Source organism: Neoarius graeffei, chromosome 22 (genome assembly GCF_027579695.1).
Source record: "Neoarius graeffei isolate fNeoGra1 chromosome 22, fNeoGra1.pri, whole genome shotgun sequence".
In the NCBI taxonomy this organism is placed as follows: domain Eukaryota; kingdom Metazoa; phylum Chordata; class Actinopteri; order Siluriformes; family Ariidae; genus Neoarius; species Neoarius graeffei.
Window position 1 is genome coordinate 2,986,853 of NC_083590.1, and position 24,518 is coordinate 3,011,370.

General features: G+C 40.4%; 1 protein-coding gene across 1 annotated transcript; it reads left to right on the forward strand.

The window, feature by feature from the left end:
• Positions 1-1,664: 1,664 nt before the first annotated feature.
• LOC132870534 (structural maintenance of chromosomes protein 2-like) lies at positions 1,665-24,221 on the forward strand. The gene is made up of 6 exons (XM_060904208.1): positions 1,665-1,726; positions 12,119-12,169; positions 12,557-13,165; positions 19,256-20,005; positions 20,936-21,568; positions 21,870-24,221. The coding sequence occupies exons 1-6, from the start codon at positions 1,687-1,689 to the stop codon at positions 23,756-23,758; spliced, it is 3,972 nt and encodes a 1,323-aa protein (XP_060760191.1). The 5' UTR covers positions 1,665-1,686; the 3' UTR covers positions 23,759-24,221.
• Positions 24,222-24,518: the final 297 nt, after the last annotated feature.

Sequence of the window (24,518 nt, forward strand, 5' to 3'; positions counted from 1 at the left end):
ATAGTGACATATATTGCAAAGGGATGGAGCACTCTTAAAATTGCCCACCTTTTGAAGTGTGACCATCGAACAATCAAGCGCTTCATTCAAAATAGTCAACAGGGTCGCAAGAAGCGCGTTGAAAAAAAAAGGCGCAAACTAACTGCCTGTGAACTGAGGAAAGTCAAGCGTGAAGCTGCCAAGATGCCACTCACCACCAGTTTTGCCATATTTCAGAGCTGCAACATCACTGGAGTGTCAAAAAGCACAAGGTGTGCAATACTCAGGGACACGGCCAAGGTAACAAAGGCTGAAAAACGACCACCACTGAACAAGACACACAAGATGAAACGTCAAGACTGGGCCAAGAAGTATCACAAGATTGATTTTTCTAAGGTCTTATGGACAGATGAAATGAGAGTGAGTCTTGATGGGCCAGATGGATGGGCTCGTGGCTGGATCAGCAAAGGGCAGAGAGCTCCAGTCCGACTCAGACGCCAGCAAGGTGGAGGTGGGGTACTGGTATGGGCTGGTATCATCAAAGATGAGCTTGTGGGACCTTTTCGGGTTGAGGATGGCGTCAAGCTCAACTCCCAGTCCTATTGTCAGTTTTTGGAAGACACCTTCTTCAAGCAGTGGTACAGGAAGAAGTCAGCATCCTTCAAGAAAAACATGATTTTCATGCAGGACAATGCTCCATCACACACATCCAAGTACTCCACAGCATGGCTGGCCAGAAAGGGTCTAAAGGAAGAAAGATTAATGACGTGGCCTCCTTGTTCACCTGATCTGAACCCCATAGAAAACCTGTGGTCCCTCATCAAATGTGAGATCTACAAGGAGGGGAAACAGTACACATCTCTGAACAGTGTCTGGGAGGCTGTGGTTGCTGCTGCACGCAATGTTGATCACAAACAGATCAAAACACTGACCGAATCCATGGATGGCAGGCTTTTGAGTGTCCTTGTAAAGAAAGGCGGCTATATTAGTCACTGATTTTTTTTTGTTTTGTTTTTGAATGCCAGCAATGTATATTAGTGAATGTTGAGTTGTTATATTGGTTTCCCTGGTGAAAATAAATGAGTGAAATGGGTATATGTTTGTTTTTTGTTAAGTTGCCTAATAATTATGCACAGTTATAGTCACCTGCACACACAGATATCCTCCTAAGATAGCTAAAACTAAGAAAGCCCTACTCCAACTTCCAAAAATACTCAGCTTTGATATTTATGAGTCTTTTGGGTTCATCAAGAACATAGTTGTTTTTCAATAATAAAACTAATCCTCAAAAATACAACTTGCCTAATAATTCTGCACTCCCTGTATTAACTGAGAGAAATTCAGAAGGCATTTGTTTTGATGGGTTTGTTAGCTTTTCAACTGTAGAAAATAGCACACGGGCATTGTTGATATTCCTATTAATAATGTCAGCAAAAAAAGACTGTCTTGCTTTAGAAATTTCTAAGTTGTATTTACATAACATCCCTTTGTAGATTTGATAATGAATCTGGAGTTTAGATTTACGTCATTTTCTTTCAGACTTTCTACATTCCCTCTTTAACATTTTAACTGTTGGATTTAGTTTCCAGGGTGCTTTTCCTTTGTCTATGACTCTTTTGGTTTTTAAAGGAGCAATAGCATCCATAATATGATTCATTCTTGAATTAAAAATTTCCATTAGATCATCTGCACAATCTGAAGATTGACATGGGAGTTCTGAGAGTGCCTGCTCAAAACTGTGCCATTGGTAATTACCCTCTTTTTTACAGTCACAGACTTGTTTTGAAAGTGAGGGGAAATGGAAACATCAAAGAAAACACAGAAATGATCAGATATACCCAGGTCCATGACACTAGTAGATACATTAAGACCCTTAGTGATGACAAGGTCGAGGGTGTGGCCATGGGAGTGTGTTGGCCCTTGTACATGTTGTGTTAGGTTGAAGGCATCAATCAGTGTAAGAAATTCATTTGCATACCTGTTATCTGGATTATCAACATGGAAGTTAAAATCCCCAGAAATAACCCAGATAGCAAGCTGACATTGAAACGATGTAGAATCAACATTGCATTGTCGACGTTAAACCATTGAATCAACGTCAGATTTCGATGTTGATTTAACATCAGTTTGCACCCTCCGCTAACATTGAAACGATGTTGATTTATTAACTATGGACACACGTAACTTCAATTGTATTTCAATTCGCGTCGATATTGAAACAACATTGAAATTTCGACATAACTAAAAATCAATGCGCTTTCAATGTTATTTCAATTGATAGCCTACCAGAAATATCTGGCTCATATATCCTGCTTTATCTACAGCCAGGATCTCCATTTGAATTGCCTAAAATAGTAAATATGAAACACATGCCTTTTTTTAAGAAAACAAGATTTTTATTTTAAGTTCATTTAATTTTCATGTCTTTCGGCGCGAGCGACACCTCCAGTTCTGTCTGGCGCATATCGTAGCCATTTCTGCACAGCCTGGGTGAAGACCAGATCATTCATGCCAGGCTGTTGAGTGAGGGCATCTGAAACACACACAAAACATAGTTTTCAGTTACACATTGTACTACTGCTGCTAATAATAGGCTGTAGTAAGTGATCTGCGCTGGGACACACAGCGGCTCAGTCCCGAATCGTGGCTTGTGCACTTCACTCGCGCGCTCTGTGAGCTGCGCAGGGCCGGAGTGCGCACCCTCCAGAGGGCACTCGCTGTTCAGGGCGGAGTGATTTGGAGCGCAGGATGCCTGCGGAGCCGAGCGTATCCGTGTATTGGCGTTGCTGTGTGCACGCAAATCGTGTATTGGTGTTGCTGTGTGCACACTAATCGTTTTAAAAACGTTAATCTGATGATCCGCTGATACGGTCTAATGTAAACATGGGCTATGACACCAGTGAAGTCATTGAGCTAACTAGAACTTGCAGTTTATCAAGCTTGCTAGCAGGCTAGCCTACTTGACAGCTTGCGTTGCTGATCGGAGTTGATCGGAGGAAATCGGCCGTGACAGCACGCTGTGGCAGTCTATGTATCGCGTGAACTATACATCGAACTATGTGTAAGGATTAAATGCTGAAAGTGCTGCTTACCTATAATTGATCCCGGATCCGAGAACGGGTGCCTGTGCGCCGCTGCCGGTCTTTGTCTCACACTGTCCCCTGTCCCGTTCAACAATGATCGATGACTTTTCAATCATCTTTCCCGGTCAACTATATATCGATGGCTTTTCGACCATACATGATTTCCCGGTCAACACAAAATCAATGACTTTTCAACATGACTGTTATCACCCGGTAAACCAAATGTCAATTATACATCAATCATAATAAGGACGACTATGAATCAATGTTGTTTCAATATCACTGCTGTCAACTTTATTTTAGGTCGGGTTAACAATGGTGATTCAACATCTATTTTGCATCAAGATTTCAATGTCGACCATTCTGATGATTCAGATGGAAAATCAATATCTATTCAATGTCAGCTTGCTATCTGGGAATAAGATTGTCAAACTCTAAACAAATATTTGACAACAGTTCCCCAAACTCCTCTAGGAACAGTGGTGCAGAAAGTCTTGGTGGTCTGTAAATAGTCAACACTAATATGTTAGAAGAACATTTTAGGATTGCACTTAGGTATTCAAAAGATGTAAAATCACCAAGAGTTGTCTGTTTGTACTGAAAACATGCCTTGTATATATTTGCTATTCCTCCTCCCCGTTTATTGGCTCTTCCAACACTCATGAAATCAAAGAGTGGGGGAGTTGCTTCAATAAGAGTAATAGAGCTGCTTGATAGTTCAAGCCAAGTTTCAGTAAGAAGCATAAAATCCAGTTTGTGTGTACCGATGAAGTCATTAATTAAAAAAGGCTTATTAAGTGATCTTACATTCTGAAGAGCTAGTTTTACAGTGAATGCGGGGATAATTTCCACAGAAGCGTTCTGTGGTTGTTTTGGAACTGGAAGGAGATTTGACGAGTTTACCCCATTGATAGGATGAATAAGAACACCTCTCCTTCTTGTTAGCACAGGAATAGAAAAGTACGTCGTGGGTCCCAGCTTATTTTCAAAACTACCATCTGGACCCAGATTATATCAGTTCGTTCCAACATGAAGGTCTGTCACTGCTGCCGGTGAACTGTAGCTGTGCACATGGTCCTTGAGTCTTATCTGTAATCACAGGGGGAGGTGGTTCCCTCCGTTTCTTGGGTGCTGTAGCAGTAGGATATATCATTAAAGATATTGGGGTACACAAGGCCTGACCATGAGACAGCTCTGTGTACGGTACTTGATTTGAGTGTCCTCTTGGGCTTGCCAAAGACACTCGGCTTAAAGACAATAGTCTCTCCATTTTCTCAGGAAAACGCAGTCTGGGGGGTGAAGGAGATACAGAGGGGCTTGGGGTTACATCCACTGTTGTTGTTGGTGAGTGCCTATTGCCAGTCTCAGGAGGTTGTGGTGATGGTTGTTTATCTGATTGTCTTTCTGATAGTTCTGCCAGCTTACCCGTTAGCTCAGATATCATGTTGCTAGCCTTGGAAAGTGATGGGGATGTGTGTGGTGATAGATCCACCCTCTGATCATTTTCCTGAACTGTATTGGGGGCAGATGAGTCAGCATGATCCTCTGTAGTTGCTGGGGGCTTAGTTGCCTTCGTTGGTGACAAGGAGTTTTGCTTGACTCCACTGAGAATGGGAACTGAGATTGGAACATTGAGAAGGACATTGGATTGCAGCATTGAGTGATGTAGAAGTCATATATTTTTAATTTTGCTGAATGTTTATGGGTATAGCAACAGGGATCAAAAGAAGTTACTGTGAGCAAATATCACTGATGTCATAAAGTTTTTAAAGCAAAATATTTAACAAAATTTATTTTTGTTGGAGGAAACGTTAACATCACTCCTGCTGACTGACTGGACTGGCTCTCATCTCATTCTATTGATCACCATTTTAATGATACAGTGGATATAAAAAGTATACACACCCTGTTAAAATGATCGGTTTTTCTGATGTAAAAAAATGAAACTACAATTATTAATAAATAAATAATTTCAAAATGTTTCCCACCTTTTATGTGACCTATAACCTGTACAAGTCAATTGAAAATCAAACAAATCTGTTCGGGGGAAAAACATAAAAATAAAAAAAATGTACAATAAGCTGGTTGCATAAGTGTGCACACCCTTAAACTAATACTTTGTTGAAGCACCTTTTGATTTAATTACAGCATTCAGTCTTTTTGGGTTCACACCTGCCATCAATTAAAATGACTCTGATTAACCCCAAATAAAGTTCAGACATTTACTCAGTTCCATCTTCCAGCAAAAGCCAGGGTTCACAGAGAGCTTACAAAGCATCAAAGGGATCTCATTGTTGAAAGGTATCAGTCAGGAGACGGGTACAAAAACATTTCCATGCCATTAGCTATACCATGGAGCACAGTGAAGACAGTCATCAAGAAGTGGAGAAAATGGGACAACAGTGACGTTACCGAGAACTGGACATCCCTCCAAAATTGGTGAAAAGACAAGACGAAAATTGGTCAGGGAGGCTGCCAAGAGGCCTACAGCAACACTGAAGGAGCTGCAGGAATTTCTGGCAAGTACTGGTTGTGTACTACATGTGACAAACAATCTCCCGTATTCTCCATATGTCTGGACTATGAGGTGAACCTTTGCTTTCAGTATCTGGTGTGACCCCCTTGTGCAGCAATAACTGCAACTAAACGTTTCCAGTAACTGTTGATCAGTCCTGCACACCGGCTTGGAGGAATTTTAGCCCATTCCTCTGTACAGAACAGCTTCAACTCTGGGATGTTGGTGGGTTTCCTCACGTGAACTGCTCGCTTCAGGTCCTTCCACAACATTTCCTTTGGATTAAGGTCAGGACTTTGACTTGGCCATTCCAAAACATTCACTTTATTCTTCTTTAACCATTCTTTGGTAGGACAACTTGTGTGCTTAGGGTTGTTGTCTTGCTGCATGACCCACCTTCTCTTGAGATTCAGTTCATGGACAGATGTCCTGACATTTTCCTTTAGAATTCACTGGTATAATTCAGAATTCATTGTTCCATCAATGATGGCAAGCCGTCCTGGCCCAGATGCAGCAAAACAGGCCCAAACCACGATACTACCACCACCATGTTTCACAGATGGGATAAGGTTCTTATGCTGGAATGCAGTGTTTTCCTTTCTCCAAACATAACGCTTATCATTTAAACCAAAAAGTTCTATTTTGGTCTTATCCATCCACAAAACATTTTTCCAACACCTTTCTGGCTTGTCCACGTGATCTTTAGCAAACTGCAGACGAGCAGCAATGTTCTTTTTGGAGAGCAGTGGCTTTCTCCTTGCAACCCTGCCATGCACACCATTGTTGTTCAGTGTTTTCCTGATGGTGGACTCATGAACATTAACATTAGCCAATGTGAGAGAGGCCTTCAGTTGCTTAGAAGTTACCCTGGGCTCCTTTGTGACCTCGCCGACTATTACACGCCTTGCTCTTGGAGTGATCTTTGTTGGTCGACCACTCCTGGGGAGGGTAACAATGGTCTTGAATTTCCTCCATTTGTACACAATCTGTCTGACTGTGGATTGGTGGAGTCCAAACTCTTTCGAGATAGTTTTGTAACCTTTTCCAGCCTGATGAGTATCAACAACGCTTTTTCTGAGGTCCTCGGAAATCTTCTTTGTTCGTGCCATGATACACTTCCACAAACGTGTTGTGAAGATCAGACATTGACAGATCCCTTTTCTTTAAATAAAACAGGGTGCCCACTCACACCTGATTGTCATCCCATTGATTGAAAACACCTGACTCTAATTTCACCTTCAAATTAACTGCTAATCCTAGAGGTTCACATACTTTTGCCACTCACAGATATGTAATATTGGATAATTTTCCTCAATAAATAAATGACCAACTATAATATTTTTTTGTCTCATTTGTTTAACTGGGCTCTCTTTATCTACTTTTAGGACTTGTGTGAAAATCTGTTGATGTTTTAGGTCATATTTATGCAGAAATGTAGAAAATTCTAAAGGGTTCACAAACTTTCAAGCACCACTGTATGTTTGGCACTGCACATCACCAAAAGAACACCATACCCACGGTGAAGCATGATGGTGGCAGCATCATGTTTTGGGGTTGTTTTTTTTCAGCTGGAACAGGGGCTTTAGTCAAGGTAGAGGGAATTATGAACAGTTCTAAATACCAGTCAATTTTGACCCAAAACCTTCAGGTGTCTGCTAGAAAACTGAAGATGAAGAGGAATTTCATCTTTCAGCATGACAATGACCCCAAGCATACATCAAAATCAACAAAAGAATGGCTTCACCAGAAGAAAATTTAAAGTTTTGGAATGGCCCAGCCAGAGCCCAGACCTAAACCCAATTGAAAATCTGTGGGGTGACCTGAAGTGGGCTGTGCACAAGGGATGCCCTCGCAATCTGACAGACTTGGAGCGCTTTTGCAAGGAAGAGTGGGCAAATATCGCCAAGTCTACATGCGGCAGGCTGATAGACTCCGACCTAAAAACAGACCTGGAAGTGTGTGCTGAACAGGGAACCGGAAGTGTGTACAGAGTCCGATGCTTGCACAGATTGCATGCACTACAGTAAGGAGGACATTCGCACGCGCATTGGAAGATAAAACTGTGCGAACAATGACGTTCAACAGGAAAGTGTGTATTTTTCTCTTCATGTGGCTTTCATTCCAAAGCATCAGTAGACCAAGTCTAAACTCTCCAGCAATATTGTTTTCTACAGAAAACGTAATCAAGATTCAGGCTCAAGTACCTTCGTTCGGTCGGCATTTTAAGCACACCCGTTCTTTGTGTCTGTCATCAAACATTCTTGTGCGCGCAGGGTTGGTTCTCCTGAGACGATCATTTATGACACTTCTGATGATCCAACTGTGTAATGATGTTCAGCTGAATCCTGGCCCAGCCGATACGCAAATCCCGTTTAATATTTCGCTGGCTGAAAAAGGTCTGAGAGTATGTCACTGGAATGTACGGAGCCTAAGCAATGAAAAGTTTGAGGAAATATGTGCTCTCCTTACTACCAGTAAACTCCAACTAGATGTGCTCATCATCACCGAGAGCTGGTTGCATGATGGAAAACTAGACTCCAAGATTCACATCCCAGGCTACAAGATCGAGTGTAAAGACAGGGTGGGCAAGAGCGGTGGTGGAGTATTGATGTACATCTCAAGTGAAGTCACCTACAGCCGACAAAAAGTATTTGAATTGGATGAGCTTGAGCTTCTTTGTGTCAAAGTCACACCGTTCAAGTCAAATTGTCCCTTATTCATAGTTGGCGCATATCGCCCTGATGAATCAGCTGAATATGATCGGAAGTTCAAGAGTGCAATAGAGCGTCTCTACATTACCGACAAAGAAATCCTTCTTCTGGGTGACATCAACATCGATATGCTTGATAAAGAACAAAGTGATCACCGGCTGGTAAAACACCTATCCGGTCTTGGTCTGACCCAGCTTATAAAGGAAATAACTCACCCCGCTAGTAAAACCTGCTTGGATCATGTCTATTCTAACCGCCCGCAGCACATCCTCACCACGAAGGTATTTAACTGTGGCTTGTCGGATCACCTCCCCGTCAGCATTGTACGGAAGTACAAGAAACAGTCCTCTTTTCAAGTGGAGAACATTATACATTACAGGAAATGGAAAAACCTTGACGAACAGGCATTCCTAAGTGACCTTCAAAACGCCCCTTGGAACGTACTTGACATGTATGATGACCCAGAGGACGTTATCCAGTTTTTCACCCGTACCTTTCTAGATGCTGCCGACATACACGTCCCTCTCATCCGAAAACGGGTTAGGAGACAAAGGCAGCCAGAATGGATGGCACCCAATATATACGAACAGATACAGCATCGAGATTTCCTATTAAAGAAGGCTCGTAAATCAGACACGCCGGAAGATTGGAGGAAGTACAGGGACCAGCGCAACGGTACTTTTAGGGCCATTCGTAATGCGAAGAGTAAGTATTTCCAAGATTCACTTGAGAAGAGCCAAAGTGCAAAGGAATTCTGGAAGCACCTCAAGAATGCCATGGGATCGCAAGACAAAGCTTCAGTCTTATCGATCAATAAGGACGATGCTGTCATCCACGATCCCCTAGAAATTGCTAATGCTTTCAATGAGTTCTTTGTGTCAGTGGCAGTCAAGTATAGATCATCCAGTGATGACGAACTAAACCTAAAGCCACTTATAGAGTTTGTGCAGGCCAAAGTACCTTCAACATCTAGATTCAATATCCCTGAAATACAAGAGGCCTTCGTCTATAAATATCTCAGAGGACTACAGTCTACTAAAGCAACTGGTCTGGATGGTTTATCTGCACATCTACTACGGGTAGCTGCACCAGCCATAGCAAAACCCCTCACCAAAGTCATTAATCTATCCATCTCCAAGAAAATCTTTCCAGCGTCTTGGAAGCTTGCTAAAGTAACCCCTGTTTTCAAGACTGGTGACCATCTCAGTGTTGGAAACTATAGACCCATAAGCATCTTACCTGTTGTATCTAAGGTATTGGAGCGCCATGTTCACCTTGCAATGTATGATTTCCTCATTCAATATGAGCTACTATTCAAACACCAGTCTGGTTTCAGACTGTCTCACTCCTGCGAAACCACACTTATTGAACTTGTGGATAACTTGCTAATGAACATGGATAATGGCCTGTTGACAGGACTTGCGTTCATTGATTACAGAAAAGCCTTCGACCTGGTCGATCACAGCATCTTGTTAAAGAAGCTTAAGGTATACCAGTTCTCTGATGAATCTTTAGAATGGTTCCGGTCATACCTGGAAGGGCGCTTGCAGAAAGTAAGTGTCCAAGGAAAGGTATCCAGCTCTCTTCCTGTAACATCTGGGGTCCCACAAGGGTCGATATTGGGTCCGCTGTTGTTTATTGTCTTTATAAATGATTTACCTCTACACGTGAAGAAGACCAACATGTATATTTATGCAGATGATACTACACAACTTGCATCAGGACGTGATATCCACACAGTGGAAGCGTTGCTAGAGGAAGATCTTTCGCTTATCGATAAGTGGGCAAGAAACAACAAAATGGCACTGAATGCTGAGAAAACTAAAACCATGCTGGTGTGCAGTAGACCTAAGCACAGTAAGCTGGAGACGGAAGGCGAGTCCCTTGCTGTAACAATCTCTGGGAATCTTATCAACAGCGTTAAAACCAGCAAGTTACTCGGAATCCATCTCGATGACACACTTTCCTGGGCGGTCCATTCCGAGAAAATGGCTGCAAAGATATCCAAGAGACTGGGTTTGTTAAAGCGGACAAGAAAATTTCTAAATAAAAGAGCAAGAATTAGTTATTATAATGCCGTGATCCAGCCTGTCATGGACTATGGTGCGGTAGTGTGGGGAGATTCTTCAGCGAGTATCAGTGACACCATGCTACATCTTCAAAAGCGAGCTGCGCGGATTATTCTGGATGCTCAATGGGATGCACCATCGAAGGCCCTATTTGATGAGCTGAATATTGTCCCTTTCAAAGAAAAAGTCGCACGCGCTAAAGTGAAGTTGGTGTTCAAAGCCTTGAACGGTCAGGCGCCTGGTTATATCAGCGAAAAGTTCAAAGTTTATAACCAGATTCATTAAAAGTACACCAGGAACAGTAGCTGTAATGTAATTCTCCCAAAATGCAGACAATCATTTGGTCAGAAATCATTTAGGTTTAGTGCGGCGAAATTGTGGAACAGTCTACCACGTGACATGAAGTTGTGTAAATCGCCCATCGAGTTCAGCCGAAGACTGAGTATGACATCATTTTTTTTAGAATTGTGTCACTCTTAGAATTGTTTTTAAAATAGATAATTTAATTTAATTTTATTTACCTTTTTGATAGTGTTAATTTACATCTTTGCCAGTTATTTTATGAGGGCCATGTGTATGTTATCTATGGATATTTAATGTAACCCTCAATAAAAAATGTTTAAAAAAAAAAAGACTGAATGCTGTAATTAAATCAAAAGGTGCTTCAACAAAATATTAGTTTAAGGGTGTGCACACTTATGCAACCAACTTACTGTGCGTTTTTTACTTTTTATGTTTTCCCCCCAACAGATTTGTTTTTCAATTGTCCAGGTTATAGGTCACATTTAAGGTGGGAAAAGTTTTGAAATTATTTATCGTGGTCTCTTTTTTTTTTTTTTTTTACATGAGAAAAACCAATCATTTTAATGGGGTGTGTATACTTTTTATATCCACTGCAAGTGATTTTTGCCAGTTAAATGCTTTAATAACAGCACTTTTAGATCTAGAATAGAATATAGCTGAAAGCAGTGATGAGGGGACCAAGCATGTCAGCAGGCAATAGTTGCCATGGAAACATATGTTGTCAAGGCTGTATGCAATCACATGCAAGGTCAATTGACCAAACCTTGGCTGAGATATTAGCTCACGTCCTGTTTGGTGGCTTTGCTGCTGAAATTGTTAAGCTGTAATGGACGAATGGTTTTGAAAATAAAAACTGAACCTTTGTCTGAAGATGATCTGTGCCACATTTGGTGAAAATTGAACAAAATTTGTGGCCTGTAAATGTTTTTTAAACCTTTAGATACAATCCAATATGGCGCTGCATCAGTTAGGCTGACGACAAATTGCTGTATCTTCCCCTTGGGATTCCTTACAGTATTACCAGACACAAGGAATATTTTAAAGGCAAATTAAGCAAAATGCATTTTTATTTATTGCAGCGTCTCCTGGTAGTCAAATGACACAATTTTTCTGCTCCTTCAAAATGGGGTCCCAAGTTCATGTACACAGTTTGGGTTTGATACATCAAAGCATTGCTGGGATATGAGCTCACTTCCTGTTTGATAGTTTTACTGCTGATTTTGATTGGCTATAATGGGTGAACACTTTGGCGAATCAAAAAGCCAACAAATGATGTTTGCGATTCTTGGTCTGAAGATAGTCTGTGCCAAATTTCATAAAGATCGGACAAAATTTGTAACCTGTGGAAACTTAATCATTTTTGATAAAATCCAAAATAATGGAAAATTCCATATGGTGGAAATTGATGTAATGGTGTGTGTTGAACCCAACTTGAAAGAATTTTTTTCTCCCTCACAGGGTTTTTAAGCCCTAAGAGATGTAGAAGCCTGCCGATACTTCCCCCCACAAGTGAGTATCACTGACTTCACAATATCCAGAAACAATACTATCATTTGTCTGATGATTTATAATTCTATGAATGAATAAATGTTATGTTTTACAGAACTATATTTGAACAATGTTGTTCAGAAATGTGCCTTAGTTGTTGGATTGTCAAAATACCAAATTCAGTGTTGTCCCTGAAATCAGCTTAAACCCTAATCAATTAGCTTAACGTTGTGTTGTCTTAAGGGTCTCTCTCTCTCTCTCTCTCTCTCTCTCTCTCTCTCTCTCTCTCTCACACACACACACACACACACACACACACACACACACACACACACAAATCAGACATGGCATTAAACCACCTGCCTGATATCGTGATCATTCATATTTTGTTTCCTAATAATGTTTCAGTGTCTGAAGTGAGAATTGTGCTGCTGGGGGAAAACGTTCTCCTGACCAACAGAGTGGGAAACTTCATCCTGGGCAGATCTGCATTTGAGACCGAACTTCATTTTCCTTCAGTAAAGCTGCACAGTGAGAGAGCCAGTGGTCACGTGGAGGGAAGAACCGTCATCATCATCAACACGCCTCATCTCTATAATCCAGATCTCTCTCAGGAGGAACTGGCTCAGAGAGTAAAGGAGTGCATTTCTCTCGCTCATCCTGGACCTCATGTGTTTCTGTTAGTGCTTCAGTCAGAAAAATTCACACGTGAGCAACACGACAGAGTCAGAAGCATATTGGAAACTTACAGCCCGCTGTCTCGGAAACGCTCCATAATGATAACTACAGGTGAAGACCATGGATTCATCAGTGAATGCGAATTTAGACACCACAGAATTCAGAATGTATCTAAATTCAATAAACATCAGGTCCTTCAGCTTTTGTGGAAAATAGATGCAGTGGTGAAGGAGACCGGGGGAAGTGTGCTACAAGAGAAGAAACACTCAGGAACACTGAGAAGACATCAGGAACATTTAAGTGAAAAAACAGTAAAGGAACAACTGGAGGAGAGTAAAGGTACGTGTAATTTATGGTTTTCAGTCATGACCATGAGATGTTAAAGCTCGAGTAAAATCTACAGTTAAAGCTAGTTTCCCACACTTTAGTGCATGCTATCTCTTGCAGCTTCCTCAAAAATGTTCTTTATTGATTGGGTCAACTTCTAAATTAATTAAAGAAAGCATTTTATCGTGATACAATTAAATACGTACAGCAGAATGTGGAAGATGGTTGGAATAGGCAGTAAAACTCTGATTTAAAACTTTCACAAAGAAGGACATCAGTGGAAGAAATTAACATTCAAGTTGAATAAATCTACAATTTCTTTCCACTTCAGAGTTTTCCCTCAGCAGTGGGGGGAAGAAAATTGGAATTAAGCTCAAGGCTTTGTGAGAATGTAGTAAAGAACATGTAGTGTATTACAGTGTCAGTAAATGTAAGTCCAAAGGGAACTTTGTAGTTCTGATAGAACGCTAACACCGTAAAAAAGCATTTTAATAAAAAAATGATCAGGTCTGCAAAAAGACCTGATGATCCGTCACCTGTTTCAGTCTATACGAGAGTAACTCCTGATACTGATACTAATGTCTTGTGTAAAGGAGTCTCAGCCACCTTTATATAAAATATTTATCAATCAATAAATAAATAATAATAATAATAATAATAATAATAATAGGCAGCACGGTGGTGTAGTGGTTAGCGCTGTCGCCTCACAGCAAGAAGGTCCTGGGTTCGAGCCCCGGGGCCGGCGAGGGCCTTTCTGTGCGGAGTTTGCATGTTCTCCCCGTGTCCGCGTGGGTTTCCTCCGGGTGCTCCGGTTTCCCCCACAGTCCAAAGACATGCAGGTTAGGTTAACTGGTGACTCTAAATTGAGCGTAGGTGTGAATGTGAGTGTGAATGGTTGTCTGTGTCTATGTGTCAGCCCTGTGATGACCTGGCGACTTGTCCAGGGTGAACCCCGCCTTTCACCCATAGTTAGCTGGGATAGGCTCCAGCTTGCCTGCGACCCTGTAGAAGGATAAAGCGGCTAGAGATAATGAGATGAGATAATGAGATAATAATAATAATAATAATTTTCAGCTATATTACATGCCACTGTTTCCAAGGAGAGATGATTTGTGTTAAATAAGTGCACACCTCACAATCACAGTGGAGTTCGAGTATCTTCTGTTCAGATCTCTGTACTCTCATACATTATGGTGACACTAAATACTAGGGAAGTAAACAAAGACTTTATTTGGAGTGAACAGATAATGTAGCCTAAATGGATATGAATACAGATGTGGACATTCAGATGGAGTATATTTTGGCTTAAAAATGCATCGAGATCCTGCAGGATGAAAAAATATAATTTAAATAAAAAATTTCATTTAAATGTGCAGTTTTAAAGGCCATCTGTCACTGATGTTCGTGGGGAGGTTGCCAGGTTTCAGGAAGAACTCCACCTAAACTCCACCTTAACTTCAAGTCAAAAACCTCACAAAAAGATTGAATCTAGTCCAGAATGTTTGGACAGAGGGACAGTAGACATATTTATTTTTAATTAAAAAAACAATAAACCAACAACAGAAACAAGTTAAAAGTGGAGTGCGCTTGTGATTAGGAGTATACTGTATATCTGCAACACACAGAAATTATAGGCAGAATCTGGCAACGCTGTTAACAGAATAAAAAATCTTTAACATTATTCTAACACTCCTGTGGCTCTTGGGAAATGAGGAACACAAGGTGCATTTTATTTTCAGATTTGCTCACACTTTTCTGTGTCTTTATTTTTTTTAATTTATGCTCTGGGTTACACATGCTCATTCTCTCTCTCTCTCTCTCTCTCTCTCTCTCTCTCTCTCTCTACCTCTGGACACCAGCATAGCTCTACTGGGCTCTCTGCAAATAATCATTTAATTCATATTAATTTGTCTTCTCATTGTAAATCTTTTTCCTTGTTTTTAAATGATTGTTCTCTGTTATTCTTAAAAAATCTTTCTGGAAGCTACAGTCATGACAACAAAATACTGCCTAAAGGACTCCAGAAACACTCAGAGTGCCTCCAGATCAGGCCCGTTTCAAGCTATTTCGGGGCCCTAGGCAAAGGGGGATCTGGGGCCCATAATTATCCCCCCCCTCGACGAAAGGCCTTATGGCTGCCTACCCACTGAAGACTTAATAAATAAACATCACACATATTGTAATCATTCTTACGATTTTTACTTAATAAATGAACTCTTTACATTATTATAAATAATTATCAAACCCAATTAAACACAAGAATAGACAAAATACACACACACACACACACACACACACACACACACACATATCTCATCTCATTATCTCTAGCCGCTTTATCCTTATATATATATATATATATATATATATATATATATATATATATATATATATATACAATATATATATATATATATATATATATATATATATATATATATATATACAATATATATATATATATATATATATATATATATATATATATATATATAAAATATGAAAATAAGACAAAGTAATATAAAATGTGCAAATAACACAACACTAAATATTTACAGTATATACACAAGTAGAAATAACTTCAAATGGTGATTAAATGATTACAAACATGAATAAGAATCTTAATAAGAACCAGCACACACAGAAAAGTGCAAAAGGTATAGAAAAACACATAAACATTTAAGAATACACAACTAGAATCATGGGCAAAATGTCTGAAACTGCTGCTTGCGGGCTTTGGCTTCAGCAAAGGCAGCCACAATACCCTCCATGTCCAAAGACTTGCGGACATCACATTCAATTGACATCAGTGCCAGTCTGGAGAACCTCTCTTGGCCCATGGCGGACCTCATATAGTTCTTAATAAGCTTCAGAGCTGAGATAACTACCATGAGATAACTACCATTAACGTAAGCTAGCTACCAAATTTGCTTGTCGACCCGCTTGGTATTAATGAGTGTGTACATTCTCACTTACCACTTATTTGTCTTGTTTTTTTCTGTCTTCCTCTTCCCTTTTCTTCTTTCTCTTCTGGCTCCCTGAGTGGTAATTTCACTTCATATTTGATTTTGTGGTTTTTTTGCCGCGGAGCTCTGCAACCACTTGACTGGACGGAGATGGGCATTGAGGGGTTGACAACAGACTGTCATTGCACTTTTCGGCCAAAGCATGTAGGGAGGCGCTGTTGTGCATTAGGGGGCCCCCCTTGGAACTAGGGTATTTCAACAAGTGTCATTAGGCGCCGCGCTGCCGCGCTCAAAAAGTTGTCATTGCTATTGAATATATAACCAGTCATTCGGCAGCGGGGGCCCTTCGAGGGCTGGGGCCCTAGGCAATTGCCAAGTCTGCCTACCTTGTTGCAATGGGTCTGCTCCAGATTTATAGAAGTGTCTGATAAAAATCTCATCTCATTATCTGTAGCCACTTTATCCTGTTCTACAGGGTCGCAGGCAAGCTGGAGCCTATCCCAGCTGACTACGGGTGAAAGGCGGGGTACACCCTGGACAAGTCGCCAGGTCATCACAGGGCTAGAAATTTCTGGCATTTATGGAATCTAACAAACAAACAAACAAACAAACAAACGCCTTATGTAAATCTGATAACATATTATTAGATGGCTATTATTGTCAACTGTAAGTTTCTTCATTTGGGAAAGTCCTTGTCATTTTGAAACAGTTACAATATGTATTAATAGTTTATTATTATTATTATTATTATTATTATTATTATTATTATTATTATTATTAATAACTGGTTGAAAAGTTAAACAGTTAAAAGTTATATACAGTTAGGTCCATAAATATTTGGACAGAGACAACATTTTTCTAATTTGGGTTCTGTACATTACCACAATGAATTGTGAACAAAACAATTCAGATGCAGTTGAAGTTCAGACTTTCAGCTTTAATTCAGTGGGTTGAACAAAATGATTGCATAAAAATGTGAGGAACTAAAGCATTTTTTAAACACAATCCCTTCATTTCAGGGGCTCAAAAGTAATTGGACAAATTAAATAATTGTAAATAAAATGTTCATTTCTAATACTTGGTTGAAAACCCTTTGTTGGCAATGACTGCCTGAAGTCTTGAACTCATGGACATCACCAGACGCTGCGTTTCCTCCTTTTTAATGCTCTGCCAGGCCTTTACTGCAGCGGTTTTCAGTTGCTGTTTGTTTGTGGGCCTTTCTGTCTGAAGTTTAGTCTTTAACAAGTGAAATGCTGCTCAATTGGGTTGAGATCAGGTGACTGACTTGGCCATTCAAGAATATTCCACTTCTTTGCTTTAATAAACTCCTGGGTTGCTTTGGCTTTATGTTTTGGGTCATTGTCCATCTGTATTATGAAACGCCAACCAATCAGTTTGGCTGCATTTGGCTGGATTTGAGCACACAGTATGTCTCTGAATACCTCAGAATTCATCCAGTTGCTTCTGTCCTGTGTCACATCATCAATAAACACTAGTGACCCTGTGCCACTGGCAGCCATGCATGCCCAAGCCATCACACTGCCTCCGCCGTGTTTTACAGATGATGTGGTATGCTTTGGATCATGAGCTGTACCACGCCTTCGCCATACTTTTTTCTTTCCATCATTCTGGTAGAGGTTGATCTTGGTTTCATCTGTCCAAAGAATGTTCTTCCAGAACTGTGCTGGCTTTTTTAGATGTTTTTTAGCAAAGTCCAATCTAGCCTTTTTATTCTTGAGGCTTATGAGTGGCTTGCACCGTGCAGTGAACCCTCTGTATTTACTTTCATGCAGTCTTCTCTTTATGGTAGATTTGGATATTGATATGCCTACCTCCTGGAGAGTGTTGTTCACTTGGTTGGCTGTTGTGAAGGGGTTTCTCTTCACCACGGAAATTATTCTGTGATCATCCACCACTGTTGTCTTCTGTGGGCATCCAGGTCTTTTTGCATTGATGAGTTCACCAGTGCTTTCTTTCTTTCTCAGGATGTACCAAACTATAGATTTTGCCACTCCTAATATTGTAGCAATTTCTCAGATGGGTTTTTTCTGTTTTCGCAGCTTATGGATGGCTTGTTTCACCTGCATGGAGAGCTCCTCTGACCACATGTTTTCTTCACAGCAAAATCATCCAAATGCAAGCACCACACCTTAAATCAACTCCAGGCCTTTTATCTGCTTAATTGAGAATGACATAACGAAGGAATTGCCCGCACCTGCCCATGAAATAGCCTTTGAGTCAATTGTCCAATTACTTTTGGTCCCTTTAAAAACAGGGTGTTACATGTTAAGGAGCTGAAACTCCTAAACCCTTCATCCAATTTTAATGTGGATACCCTCAAATGAGGGCGGTACGGTGGTGTAGTGGTTAGCGCTGTCGCCTCACAGCAAGAAGGTCCTGGGTTCGAGCCCCGGGGCCGGCGAGGGCCTTTCTGTGTGGAGTTTGCATGTTCTCCCCGTGTCCGCGTGGGTTTCCTCCGGGTGCTCCGGTTTCCCCCACAGTCCAAAGACATGCAGGTTAGGTTAACTGGTGACTCTAAATTGAGTGTAGGTGTGAATGTGAGTGTGAATGGTTGTCTGTGTCTATGTGTCAGCCCTGTGATGACCTGGCGACTTGTCCAGGGTGAACCCCGCCTTTCGCCCGTAGTCAGCTGGGATAGGCTCCAGCTTGCCTGCGACCCTGTAGAAGGATAAAGCGGCTAGAGATAATGAGATGAGATGAGATACCCTCAAATGAAAGCTGAAAGTCTGGACTTTATGTCCATGTCCATTATATAACTATAACTTGAATATGTTTCAGTAAACAGGTAAAAAAAAACAAAATTTGTGTCAGTGTCCAAATATATATGGACCTAACTGTAATAAATTAAATAAATATATTTTAAAAAGTTGTTATAATTTGTGACTAAAATGGATTCTTCTTCCAGAAGTTCTGCTTTGTCCCCCCCCGATTTTCAGTGTTTCCAGGGCAGAGTAATGGGGTTCTCATAAAAACCTTCTGGTTTAGACTACACCCACTTTCAGTTTAAATCCAAATATGAACATTTTTAGCATGAAACAGATACAAATAAAGATAATGGTATTGGATTACACCCAGTAGATGCACTGTAGCTTTAAATGTGTTTCTTCTTTTGCAGTGTCTGATCTGAGAATTATTCTGTTGGGAAAAAGTCTCTCCAACACCGGCAGTGTGGGAAACTGCATCCTGGGCACAACTGCGTTTGAGACTGAAGGGTCTCGACATTCAGTATCACTTCAATGTGGGAGAGTTAGGGGACATGTGAAGGGAAGATCCATCACCATCGTCAATGCACCTCATCTTTTTCAACAAACCCTCTCGAGTCATCAGCTCACACAGTGTATTAAAGAGTGTGTGTCTCTGTCGGCTCCTGGACCTCATGTGATCATGCTAATTGTACAGCCAGAATATTTCACTGAAGCAGACAAAAGAAGAGTGGATCGCATTCTTTCATATCTGTCTGAGGAGGCTCATAATTACACCATGGTGCTAACGACAAAGAACATAGAAATCGGCACCAGTGTAGATCAAGATCAGGAAACTGTCATACAGGAGATCATTGCTGAATGTAATTACAGACATTTAAATTTCAGTGAATGCAGCCAGGATGATCTTGTGAAGAAGATGGAAGAGATGGTCAAGGTGAATAAAGGAAACCTTATCTGTGAGGTATATGAAGAAGCTGACTCTACAGTAGGCCAAAAACCATCTGAGCAATTCAGAGGTCAACTGGAAAATCAAGAAACAGTAACACTGGGAGAGCATACTAAACCAAAAAAGCGAGGACTGTTTGGTCGTGCACGCACACAACCCGCATTTGGTAAACATAAACAAGTTGAATCCAGTTTGATAAAGAAGGAACACCGTAGTAAGTACCCACCACACAATTACAAATTATCCTTTTTTCAGTATTCCAGTATTTTCCAGTAAATTCATAAAAGGTAACATGGTAACAGGAAACTTTTAGCTTATGATCCAGTCAACTTACAAATTACTGACTGCTCACACTCCAGTGTGGAGGAATTGAGGACCCTGGTGATCAGGCCTAGTGATAAATCTAGTGACTTTTTGAGCACATGTTAGTGATTAGTGATTGCTCATTTCCAGTATTCCCAATGACCAATTGCTGATCAACAGTACACTCATTGGTCAATCACTGATCGACATGGTTCCCATTGACCAATCACTGATCAAAGGCTCTTTTTAATCTGTGTTTTTTAAAACACATCTTTCACCTCAGGAAATGAGTAATGAAATTATAAGCTCATTATAAACTAAAGCACATTCTGCACTCAGGTTAAGACTGTAGAATTCTGCTTGCTCTCTTTCTAGCATTCAAGTCAAGTGAAGTTTATTTGTGTAGCACTTTTAAAGCGAGACGGCCTTTCGATTTCATAAAATCTGTGAAATTTAGTTCTGTCTGAAATGTGGTGATTGTGATATCTGTTTATTTCTGTAATATCTCACAAAATATCAGGCCATTCTGTGTCTGGGAAGTTATTTAGTTTGAGGGGATTAAAGCAAATAATGTGCATGAAATCGCTCGCTTGGCGCAGTCAAGCAGACAGAGGAAGTCCGTGTGCGCATGCGCAGGTTTACCTTCTTCTTCTTCTTTTGGGTTTTACGACAGCTGGCATCCACAGTGTTGCATTACTGCCATCTACAGGTTTACCTTTGAGCGTGCACTGACAGGTCCATCATTCTGTCGCTAAATGAACAGTTCCTGATGCTGTTGTAATATTGTAATTGTCAACACAATTAATTTGTTTGTTTGTTTGTTTGTTTGTTTTAATTGTAGAATTAAAACATTTGAACCTAGTGCTCCTGGGAATGGAAGCATTAACGGCCTCCGTGTCTAAAATATTATTGGGTAAAAAGTTCTCACTGTTCCAGTCAGAGTCCAGCTCCAAGTGTGTGGTAAGGAAGGGAAAAGTGTCTGGATACCTGATAAAGCTGGTGGAGATGCCCGCTCTCTCCAACACTCGGCTCTCAGAACAGGAAGTGATGCGTCTGACTCGACACTGTGTCTCTGTCTGTGATCCTGGAGTCCATGCTTTCTTTATCATGGTTCCTGGAGGTCTCAGTGATGAAGATAAAGCAGAAATAAAGATGATTCAGAGGGTCTTCAGCTCCAGAATTAATGACCATGTCATATTCCTCATCAACCAGCAGTCGCAGAAGGAACAGATAGATCAGACTCTTCAGTCTGTGATAAAGACACATGGAGGACAATATAGATTCTACAGCAGCAAAACAAAAGCAGATGATCTGTTTATCTGTGTTGAAGATCTTCTTAAAAACAACAACAATCGTCCGTACACGATGGCCATGTACAATGATGCCCAGGTTGAAACACAGCTGCGGTACAAAAGAGAAATTGAAAATCTGCAACAACAAGTGACTGAACTCAAGAGGAGGACTCAAACAGAAGGTAAAGTGATTATCAATTTAAAATAATCTGAGTATTTATCAGTCTGTTTGCTTTTCTCAGAAGGAAAAGGACAGCTGTTACTTGCATTTATCAGAAACTGTTTATAAATAAACATTTTGTTGTACAGCATCATCATTAGCATGTCAAAAGGAATTAAATTTGCAGATGTAATTTTACTTTTTGACAGTTCAGATGAGATAAAATAAGGACAAAACCCATGACATTATTTTATAATAACTCGAGCAGCTTTATTCATGTCTGTCTCTTTTAAAGATTATTATTTTTTTTTTCATTTGTACAGATTTATCAAAAAGCCCTGACGCTCTCAGAATTGTGCTGTTGGGGAAGACAGGAGTTGGGAAGAGCGCATCAGGAAACACCATTCTGGGGAAAAACGTATTTAAAGAAATGATGTCATTTCAGTCAGTTACCACTGCGTGTCAGAAAGAGACAGTAGAGCTCGGTGGGAGACGGATTACTGTGATCGACACTCCAGGACTGTTTGATACAAATATCAATAATGAAGAAACCAAGAGAGAGATTGTTAAGTGCATATCGATGGCAGCACCTGGTCCTCACGTGTTCCTGCTGGTGCTGAGAATCGGACGCTTCACACCGGAGGAGAGAGAGGCAGTGAAATTCATCGAGGACACTTTTGGTATAAAATCGAACACATACACCATCATACTCTTCACCTGGGGTGATCAACTTAATGAACAGCCATTTGAGCAGTATATGAAAACTGCTGGGCGAGAATTAAACAAACTTCTGTCAGCCTGTGGTAAACGATATCAGGTGTTCAACAACCGTGATAAATCCAGCAACACTCAGGTGTCAGAGCTCCTGGATAAAATCGACTCAATGGTGAAGGTGAATGGAGGAGGCTGCTACACTAATCAGATGTTCCAGGAGGTCGAGGAAGCTCTAGAAGAAGAAAAGGAGAGAATACTGAAAGAGAGAGAGGAGCAGATAGAGAGAGAGAAAGAAGAACTGAAGACTAAACATGAAGCTGAAATGGAGGACATGAAGAGAGAGATGCAGGAACAAAAAGAAAGACAAAAGGCAGAGGAGAGAAAAAAAGAGGTAGAATTTAAACAGAGAGAAGAGCAAATAAAAAGAGATATGGAAAAAAGGGAACAACAGGTAAGAGAGGACTTTCAGAAGAGAAAAGAAGACGATGACATGAAGATGAAGGAATGGATGCAACAAATAAACAGAGAGAGAGAGGAGAACAGGAAACAGTGGGAGAGTCAAAGGCAGGAAGATCAGAAACGGAGAGATCAGGAGGAGGAGGAAAGGAGGAAGAGAGAACAAGAGTGGAAGGAGAAACAGAGAGCGGAGAATGAGAAGTTTCAAAAAGAAATAGAAGAGATGAAAATTCAAAAAGCAAATGAATTAAAGAAACTACTACAGGAGTATGAACAGAAGGCAGCAGAAGAAGACAGGAGAAGAAAGGATTTAGAAGAAAAGATAAAGGATGCAGAGGAAAGTAAAAAGAAGGAACTACGGGATCTTCAGTTATCTCAGCAACGAGAGTGGGAGCAGAGGATGAGAGAGGAGGAGGAGAAGAGAAACAAAGAGCAGAAGGTCTGGGAGGAAAGAATTGCTGCTAAGGATAAGTGGAGTTTAGAGCAGATTAGGAAGCAGAAGCAATATGAGTGGGAAAGACAGAAAGAAAAGGAGGAGAGAGATTTAAGAGAGAAGGAAAGAAAAGAGAAAGAAGAACAAGAAAAGAAAAGAATAGAAAATGATTTCAATGAAAAGATCAGAAATATGGAGGAACAGCTAAAGGCACAAAGAGAAAAAGATGAGAGAGAAAGAAAGGAAAAGGCGGAAGAACTCAAAAAGGAAATGGAGGAAAAACTACAGAAACAACAGGAAGATTTCAGAAAGGAGAAAGAAGAAGAAGAAAGAAAACACAAGGAAGAGGAGGAGAGAAATCTTGCCTTCATTACAGAGCAACACAAGAAAGAACTGGAGACCCAGAAAGCACAGACAGAAGCAGCAGCCAGGAAACAGGCAGAGGAAGAATTTAAAACTCAACTTGATGAAAAAGTTAAAGAGGCAAAGCATGAAGGGTTTGAAGCGGGCCGTGCACACGTCGAGTCAGAAAGAACAACACCAGGCAGAGTTGTGGATCGAATTGTTAATGCTTGTTCCAGTAAGAAAGAAAAAAAGAAAGATGAATGAAAGCTTGTTTGAAATTCATTCAGACTTGATGTTTTTTAATCCACATTTTTTAGTTAATATCAGTTTATCAGTAGATTAACATGTGATTTATATCAACAGCATTATGCTTTGTTTCAGGTCGGTTTGCCTCTATTTTAATTACATTGTGTTTTTTTTATAACATAAAATTAGATTCTGTATTTTTTAATATAAATATCTTATTTTTGTTTCTGCGGTTACTGATCTACTGGGGTTTAAATCTGAAGCACAACGACACAGTTACACTCCATATTCCTTTATTTTACCTCCAAATGGACCATTAATCAATCAGAGGTGCACGACATGGACAAAAGTCCCTGAATATACTGTAATATACGACCCCGATTCCAAAAAAGTTGGGACAAAGTACAAATTGTAAATAAAAACAGAATGCAATAATTTACAAATCTCAAAAACTGATATTGTATTCACAATAGAACATAGACAACATATCAAATGTCGAAAGTGAGACATTTTGAAATTTCATGCCAAATATTGGCTCATTTGAAATTTCATGACAGCAACACATCTCAAAAAAGTTGGGACAGGGGCAATAAGAGGCTGGAAAAGTTAAAGGTACAAAAAAGGAACAGCTGGAGGACCAAATTGCAACTCATTAGGTCAATTGGCAATAGGTCATTAACATGACTGGGTATAAAAAGAGCATCTTGGAGTGGCAGCAGCTCTCAGAAGTAAAGATGGGAAGAGGATCACCAATCCCCCTAATTCTGCGCCGACAAAT